The sequence below is a fragment of the Eublepharis macularius genome, chromosome 7 (genome assembly GCF_028583425.1).
Source record: "Eublepharis macularius isolate TG4126 chromosome 7, MPM_Emac_v1.0, whole genome shotgun sequence".
Lineage (NCBI taxonomy): Eukaryota > Metazoa > Chordata > Lepidosauria > Squamata > Eublepharidae > Eublepharis > Eublepharis macularius.
The window spans coordinates 67,071,941-67,081,237 of record NC_072796.1 but is presented as its reverse complement, the minus strand read 5'-3'; the positions used below and the strand labels follow the sequence as shown (position 1 = coordinate 67,081,237).

The 9,297-nt window shown below is 47.7% G+C and overlaps 1 protein-coding gene across 3 annotated transcripts in view; it reads right to left on the bottom strand.

The window, feature by feature from the left end:
• Window positions 1-2,267: 2,267 nt before the first annotated feature.
• Window positions 2,268-9,297, bottom strand: part of PPP4R1 (protein phosphatase 4 regulatory subunit 1) — a 76,364-nt gene continuing 69,334 nt past the window's right edge. For 2 of the 3 annotated variants that reach the window (XM_054984635.1, XM_054984636.1), the window contains 2 exons: window positions 5,034-5,175; window positions 2,268-2,893 (listed from right to left, as the gene is read on the bottom strand). In XM_054984635.1, coding sequence (XP_054840610.1) covers window positions 2,730-2,893; window positions 5,034-5,175 — 306 coding nt within the window. In that variant the 3' untranslated portion in view covers window positions 2,268-2,729. The remainder of the gene's footprint in view (window positions 2,894-5,033; window positions 5,176-9,297) is intronic. The other variant, XM_054984637.1, reaches the window with a different exon arrangement.

Sequence of the window (9,297 nt, the reverse complement as noted above, 5' to 3'; positions counted from 1 at the left end):
TTGCACAGGAGTCCAAGAAGTCTGCTTCCTCACAAGAGTTTCTCTCAAGGCTTCCACCCCCAACATTTTTCATCAAGAGCCTATGGCACTGGTCTTAGTGCTCCAACCTATGGACAGATACCCCGTCTCCTGACCCTCACTTGAAGTGATTTCTCAAGGCAGGGACTGCCTTCAACCCCCTCATGTGCCTTTGGTTCCCCTACTGGGACTGTCATATGATTCTTCAGGTCTTTCTCACATCACCTTCCTGGCCACCCAAATCCAGTCCCCTGAGAATCCTTCAGCATAAGCCTTCCTAGTGGGCCAGGAAGATCATATTGGTCAGGAGCATGTCAGAGCTTTTGGCTCTATCCATCAAAGAGGTTTGTTCTTTCCAAAGACTCTATTGCCCTTAGGACAAATCTTTCATCCCAAATTCATTTCACCTTTTGCAAGCATCCAGGTGGCACAAGTTGGAGGTCAAGCAAGCCCTCAAGACATACATCAAACACACAGCTCTTTGCATCTGACAAAGAGAACTGTGGTTCTCAAAAGCTTACGCTTCAATAAAGTTAGTTAGTCTTAAAGGTGCTACTGGACTCTACTATTTTGCGACTACAGACTAACACGGCTAACTCCTCTGGATCTACAGCTCCCTTTGGTTGCAAAAACGTCCTTGTATATTATAACCCAGGGAATTTGGGCAAGAGAATTTCCAGTCCCCTTTACCCAGATGGATTAATACCTGTATGTCCTTAGCATATGAGATTCAGCATCTACCCATTCCCTCTGGCATCACAGCACATTCTACTAATGGAGCAGCAACTTCAGTAGCCTTCACTACTAAGACTCCCTTTCAGGACATCAGCAAGACAGCCACTTACTCTTCTGTGTCATCTTTTGTGAATCAAGCTGGACCTATATGCCTTACCTGAGGCAGCAGGTTCTCCAACAGGTTGCTCCCCAATAATTCTGCCATGTCTTCCACTCAGGGTGACTGTGCTTTTCAACATTCCATTGTAAGGATATCTTCACTGATGGAAAACAAAACATGATACTGTGAAAGTTTCTTCTCAGTGGATCTGAAGGTATCTTTCCCCATCATAGTTGGAGGTCCGGAAATAGTTGGGAAACAACCCCTCTTGAAATAGTCATGTCAACTGATTCTGGCCTTTTCTCTCTTTCCTCAGGATTTCCTGAGGTTCCTTATCCTTACCCCTTTATTCTGGTGGAGACTTGTCCATATAGTGTAGCTTGGCAAGCCATGAACTATGGATCCACTATCAATGCAGAAAGGAAGGTATGCAAGTAATCTGCAGAAGACCTGCTCACAGAGTTAGTGGGAGGCATGACCCATTGTAGCAGTACCTTCTGATCCACTAATGAAGAGGCCTTCATGTTAAGTCCAGTTAAAACTTTTATCAGCTTGGTTTCTATGATTCTATTCTGCTGCTTTTGCTTGTCACTACTTTAAAGGGTTTATATTTATTGTCCTGTTGCAGTTTTTGTATTAATTGTCTTGTTTATAAAGTGAAAATCTTTTAAATGCAGTACATAAAGGCACAAACTGAAAGTACTGAAACACAATAGGATTACATAGACAGAACACAACTTTTAAGGGCCACAATTGGCAAAGTTCTTTTCCTTGGGAATCTTTGTTTCGAAACATTTGGTGCAATAGATACTAGATGAGTAGTGACTGGGAATACTGACTCTTTCAGATATTATTAGTAGTAATGATATTCTGGATTAGGCTCAATAGATATATAGCTTTGCCCGTCCCCACCTTGCCCCTCAGTTTAAGAGAAATCAATGTCATTTGGTCTTATTAATACATTTTTATTTGGACAAGTAGAGAACATTTTATCACAATAATTTGAAACACCATGATTAACGATGGCAGCACTCTCAAGAGTGATTATAGATATGTACACAGTATATGAAGAAAAAAGTTGCACCTCAGAACCAATCATGATGAAGTTAAAAATACCTGCCTTGAAGTACATGTGGCTAGGGTTTCCTTCAGGTCATGACCAGCATGAAAAAAACATTAGGACACAGGTACTCACCAAAGGTATCTACTAATGAGTACAGCAATATGCTGTTCTTAAGGATTAAAATCAGGTTGTGGTTTAGTGCTAGCACTGAGCCCTTAAGGGTTGTGGGACATCAAATCTCTACTTTCCCCTCATTTACACACTTGAAAACTATTCACACTTAAGGATGTGCTCATCTGCGCACAAATTTAGGTCTCTGCAAAGATAAAAACTTTCTGGAGGTGTATCTTGCTATTTGTTACAAATTGGCCTTTACAGACCATGAGAATTTCAGCTATCATTTCCTAAAGGTGTGTGTGTGTGGGGGGGGGGTAGCTAAGTTAACTCCTTTGGAGAAAACAAATGCCAGTCTCTGGAAACTACATCCCTTCTACACTGAAAATGCTCTGCCAATTCAAGTTTCACATATTCTGGAAGACAGAAGATTTAAGGCTTCGGTGACAAATACAATTCTCTGAGCAAAGTTTTTCTAGAGTCAAAATGCAACAGGTAATGTTTATTTTTTCCTTTGACTCTTAGAGTCCTTGGTCTTGGGTTTAGATAACATCCAATTGAAGTTAAGTCTGACAAGAGAATCTCTCCTCCGTGAAAAAGGAGGTTTCAGATCATCCATTTCACAGGATCACTTGAGGACTGCCCTGTGATTTTTTAACTTTAAAAAAATAAAATTATGGTAATGTTCACGGAATACTTTTAATATGTTGAAGAGGCTGTGCTCATGGCATCATCAGCAATTTTGGTACTGGCAGGGTGAACACTTGCGAAGTATTTAACATCGCTGTCATTATCCATCTGAAGGGCCATGATTGTCTGTTCCACAGCTTCTTGATACGAATTGACACAGATTAGAAAATATTCTGGACAGAGAGGAGAAAGAGAAAGAATTAAAACCTAGCAGCACAGTTTAGAAGTTCTGTATCTCATGCAAACCCCAACATTAATGCATGTTATTAATACTATTCAAAATAAAAACAAGATTTTTCTTTCTTTAATATGGAATGCTTATAACTAGGGCTGTGCATGGGTGGGGAGATTCGGTATTCCTGCTTCGGAATACCCCCAAATCCGAAGCGTCGGGAATCAATATGCTCCGTGAAGATTCGGAGCATACTGAAGCGAAGGGGGGGAAATCCCTACCACCACCACCCACCCTCCCTGGGGCAACCCCTCTACCCCCCACTCCCCTGGGGAGACCCCTCCAACCCCCACCCACTTACCTGGCAGCAGGAGGGTCATCAGCTGGGCGGTGGGTGGCAGCACAAGGCAGCGCGGCCTGGAGCCAGACGGCTCCTCTGCTGCCACCCTGCCACCACCCGAGCCTGCGGGGTGGTGGGAAAGGCCGGAGCTGCCTCCTCCGGCCCTTCCTGCCCCTCAAATGGCCTCGGAGTGCCGGCCATTTGAGTGGCAGGAAGGGCTTTCTCCGCCTCCTCCAACCCTTCCTGCCCCTCAAATGGCCGCCACGCTGCAGCCATTTGAGGGGCAGGAAGGGCCAGAGGAGGCGGCTCTGGCCTTCCCCACCACCCGGCAGGCTTGGGCGGCAGTGCGGCGGTGGCAAAGGAGCTGGCCCGGAGCTACCGCAAGGTAGGTGGGGGGGGGGTTGATGTTTAAAGCCACCCGCCGCTGCTTGCAAGCAGCAAGCGGGGGTTTGCAAGCAGCAGCGAAAGCTTTGCTTCGGTATTCCAAAGCGGGGCCAGCATGCTGGCCCCGCTTCGGGAATACTGAAGCTTGCCGAATAGGGTCTGCTTTGGGTATCAAAATAACACCAAAAACTAATAGGCATAACCCAGAAGCACTTTTCCAGGTGTAAGAACTGCATTAAAGAGTGTGGCAACTGTTTGACAACACTTTTTAATACATTCTCATTTTCTCTCATCTAAGCTTCTGTAGAACAGCTTCTTGTGAAGTATGCCCAAGGAAATTTGGTATTTCAGTTTTTCCATCTTTGTAATATTTTAAAGATACATAAAAATATAGTCATCCTGCTTTTCTCTGACCAAATAAAGTTTCATATTTTTTGAGGAAATGTGGGGAATGATACTATTTTTAAAAATGGACCAAATAAAACATGAAACTGAGATAACAGCAAAATAATCCCTTTGATTTATTGAGTTATATTAAAAGTGTACTATTTTTCCTTCCTATCACTATTATTTTTAATAATTACAAGCAAGGCTGCCAAAATCCATTTGCACCTAAATAGTGGCCCTGGCTGGTGAAGCAGAAAACTTCTTCTGCCCCATGTACAGCCATTTGTCAGACCTGGCCACTTCCTAGCATCAGAATGTACTCCCCTCTCTTGCTCTTTCATTTGTCTACCGTCTGTTATTCTGTACTTTCTTCTTCCCAGCGTCTTTACTTCCTCCTTAACATTTCTCCTCTTTCACGCAACTTTTAGACCCCTCTCCACTTTTCCACTCTATATTTTATTCCTTGTTTCTGGTCTTTTTCAACTTTGTTTTCCCTTTCTTTTTATACACCTCTTTCTTCTTACTTCATTAATAATCTGGATACCCGAGCTCTAGAACTCATACACAGAGTCCTTTCTACTTACTGAAGAGCAATCACAATCCGTATATACTTACAGGTATGCATGAGCCCTGGAACTGCCTCATTAAGTACTACCCTGAAGAAAGGTAGCCATAGTGGGAGAAGGAGAAGAACACACTAATGAAATCAGGATCCTTCCACTCACTGATGTGCTGGAGTCTCCATCTCTCCAATCTGGCCGCTACAAAATCTCAGAGCTTTAAATTTGGCCAGAAGTTTTACACCCTTGGTTTCAAGTATTAAGGACCAGTTGAAAGTAAGAGAACTTGATAATCTCATGATTGCCTTGAGGAAAATATAATGGCATAAATGGCTTCTTGCTTGCTTGCTTGTTTGCTTGCAACTAGCATACAGCAAGAGGACATAAAGGAAACAGGCAAACATTGGACAGCAGTTTTCTACAGAACAGAAAATGCAGTAAGAGAACTGGAGGGCTACAATTTCACCAACCTTTCTCTAAAAGAGTCTGCCTTAAGGTTTTTGCAAGCAGGACTCTAACATTTGGAACTCTATCTGAGGCCAAGTGCAGCAGATGAGGCAGTAGATGCTCAGCAAATTGGTCCATTGGCAGACAGTCATCTTCAATGACAGTCTGAAAAGAATGATGAAGCAATCATTTTAGATTCCATGGAAATCTAAATTCATTCCAAGAATAGCCTGTGGAGTCCTACTGTGAACGAATACAGCTTATTAGTACAAGATTAATATCTCTTAGATATATATGCTAGGGGTCAACTTTTTGAAAGCTCTTTATTAGGCAACAAAAGAACTGAAATTTATAGCATAAAAAGAACATTCCTAAATAATCTCACATTATCCATGCACAGGAGTTTTTGAAAATATACAAACAATATGGTGGCAAAAATGGAAAAGCCAAATAAGTTGTTGGTAGAGCGTATCTGCTAACAAAAATTATGGGGCTAATGGGTAGTTGCAAATCAACAACCCATTTAGGGGGCTGGATGAATCAGTTCTCTATCTGTCTGACATAGTCCCATGCCGTAACCCTTTGCAAGCATTAACAATCTCAGGTCACATCTTAGGCATCAAAGCAGTAGCTCCTGTGGAGTCATCAGTAAGGGGTGGAGGAACTGAGCAAGAAGCACAAACTCAGCCTCTGCTGGAATCAAGTTCTTACCTCGCACGCAGCTCTAAAGACAATTAAGCATTTGGATGGGCACTAGGAATGGGCATGAACCGAAATACGAACCAAAGTTCGTCACGCACCGGGTCGGTTTGTGGTTTGCAAACCAGCAGTTCGTCGGTGCGCATTTCTGACAAACCGTGACGAACTGCTGATTTTCAGGGCAATTCATTTGGTCCATTTTTCAGTTCATCACTGCAGACAGCCTGGCGCTGATCAATCAATTCCCTAGGCAACGGGGAGTGGGGTGGACTTCCACAGACCTTCTGCAGCCTTGGGAACATCAATGTCAGGGAGGAACTGCTTTTGGATTTTCAGTCACAGAGGGAGGTATTTGAAGCTTGTGCTCAAGATTCTGGTTCTTCAGGGCTCTGAAGCACCTGCTTCTGTGCCACTGCCATCTTCAGAGGCCAAGCCTAGTGGGTTCCTGTGAGGACTCTTTTTTAGAGCACCTGTCCCAGCTGGGAAGGTGCCTGGGTGGAGGGTCAGGGCTCTGACCCCGTCCCAGTCTCTGCGAAACTGCCAGCCTCAGGGGCCAAGCCTAGTGGGTTCCTTGCCTGAGGGCCAACATAGTGCTGCCTTACCAACCACAATGCCCATTAGCATCATGAAGGTTAGAGTGTGGGGCAAGGGTGGTTGTGGGGGGAAGAAGTCCCAAGCCCATCCTGCTGGACCACTGGTGCCCAGCATTAGTAGGGAGGTCTCAGAGGCAGAGCCTCTTTTTCCATATCCATTTGTGGGTATTGAGGAGGAGGCAGAAGAGTTGTTAGTGTTGACAAAGGAAGAGCAGTTGCTAAAAAATTTTGAGGAGGAGAGATCTCAGGGTGCTGATGAATCGGGGGGTTGTGTAGAAACATCCAGCTCTTTCTCATCCCAATCTCTTGGGGATCCCCCTGCCTGCAGTCCACCCCTCACTCAGTCCTCTCAGCCCAGCCACACACAATGGCAATTAAGCCTCCATCCTGATCCACCAATTCCTGGTCCCCGTTTCAGGCCCACACTTTGGCAGCACTTCCTAACCCTCCCCAACAAACCCTGTGTGGCACATTACTGGGCCTACGATGACCTGGTGCATAGGGGCTCAGACCCCAACCACCTGTCATCCACCACCCTCTGCAGGCATCTGCAGAGGCACCACCCAAGTATGTTGCCTCCAGAGCAATGAGACCCATCCAACAGCGGGGAGGGGGGGGGGGGGACAAAGACAGCCTCTGAGCAGGGAGAAGGGGGAGAGGAATAGGAGTCCACTCCAAGGAAGAAGACTCGCACCAAAGGTACTGTGGGTGGGAATGGAACTTCCAGGCAGGCTACCCTTCAGGAGTTTGTTCCCTTGGGGTCAGTGGCACTGCCAAACAAAAGGAATAGGGGGAGGGCTCAAGAGGCGGGCACTTATGTACTAGCTGAGATGATTGACCTGGATGGACTACCTTTGTCCATTGTGGAGTGTGTGAGCTTTCGCCAGCTGCTGCATCATTTTGCTCCTGGTATACCATCCCCTTGCGGCCGACCATTGGGCGGTGAGTCTTGCCCTCCACCTACCACTCTGTGACAGAGCTGATCAGAAACCAGTTGTCCAGAGCACAAGGGCAGACTGTGCACTTCACAGCAGACCTGTGGAGCAGCCATCAGCATGGATACCTTGCCCTCACTGACCATTGGTGGCAACCGGAGGACCTCCAGACCACAGGGAAAAATCAGGGACCTGGGAAGAGGGGACAGCCTTGCTGTCGGGCTACAGAGTGGTTTTGCTCCAGGTGCAGAGGATGCATGTGGACCACATGGGGAGGAACTTTTCCACTGCGATCAAGGCTGGACTGAGGGAAGCACCCATGGGTGATATTGTTCGTGGCTACATGGTCACAGACGCCAGCAGAAACATGGTGGCAGCCCTGAATGCCGCATCCCTTGAGGGCATTGTCTGCCTGGTGCACAAGATGCACCTGGTCATGAGGGATGCTGTTGGGTGAGAAGCACCATCTAGCCCACCTGGGACCAGGGAACAGTGGACACGCACACCTTGTTGGACAGCTGCCGGTGTCTAGCTGCCCACTTTCCCCACAGCATTAAGTCTGCCCACCAGCTGCACAAGGAGGAAGAGGGGGGGGGGGGAAGGAGCTCAGCATTAGATCTACTGACTGGCTAGCCCTCTCCCAAATGGTCCATGTCCTGAAGCCATTTCAGGACACCATCAACCTCCTCTGCTCTTATACAGCCAGCCTGGGGCAAGCCATGCCCCTGATTCATGAGCTGGACTGGGCGCAGGCCAAAGAACTGGAGCAGGGGGAAGCTCTTCTCTCCAAGGTCAGGGACTTGGTAAGGACGTTGCAGGCAGGCATGGCAGCTCGCTTGCATCCTCTCTGCCAAGAGGGAGCGTACAGACTGGTCTGCATTTGTGACCCCCCTATAAAGGGCAGCATTGCAATGCACAATGTGAGCTCCAGCAGTAGAAGCAGGACCTCCACAGAGACGTCTGGAGGTTGAAGGTGAAACAATGTGGCTGGAGGGAAGACAGCATGGAAGAGGGATTGTTGGCAGAGGAGGAGGTGGAGGAGGTGGATGAGCCCAGCGCCCCACACCGTGAGAGCCCACCCAACGAGGACCCCCCCCCCCACTACTGGTCCTCGGTGGTGAGCTGGGAAGGTTGGCAGCATCAGGGAGGCCAAGAGTGCCCTTGCGGAGGACTCGGCAGAGGTGATGGTGCGAGAGTACCTTGTCAAGCCCCCTGAGCCCCCTGATTCCAATATCCTGGAGTACTGGGTACACAAAGCTGCCATCTGGCCGGACTTGTCGTCTGTGGGCATGAACCTCCTCTTCTGCCTTCCCCACCAGTGTCCAGAGTGAGCAGGTATTCTCCCACCTGGGAGACTTCCTCCATGCCTGCCACTCACGCCTGGACCTGACCCTGGTGGATCAATTGGCCTTCATAAAAGTCAACCTCCCCCTGCTAGGATACCCCTCCCTGGATCTTGGAGATTGAAGATCCAGGATCCCCCCATTGGAAGTTAACCTCCCCCCCCAACATCTGTATGGGGGTAGCAGGGCTCTGATCCACCTCCAGTCTATGTGCCACAGCTGGGCACATGGGAAAAACCAAGTGGGTTCCTTGCCTGAAGACCCACATTTTATTTATCCCTATTTATTATTTGTGGTACTTTTGGGGTCTCAGGGCTGTGGCCCACCTCCTGTCCACGCCAGGTGCAGAAGCTCTCCCCCACAAGGGGAATCCTTATTAACACCCCACACACACCAACACAGGGCCAGTGGGTCTTGGGGCAACAGACTTTCCATGCCAGGTGCAGACACTCTCCCCCACGAGGGGAATCCTTAACACCCTCCTAGAAAAGACTACTCTAGACTAACTGTGGCCATACTGGGGAGAGATGCGCTTGTTCTTGGAGACCTGTAAGCCCCTGGTTGCACACCCTGGGTTGAGTGTGCATGAAAACATCCCCCCCCCCACCCTTCAATCCCCCTCTCCTAAGACCCCTAAGACCTTCCCCTGGGCCTCCTCCCCCAGACCTCCTTCCACTCGCCACAATGTGGAAATGGATTCTGGCAGTTACCACTCTC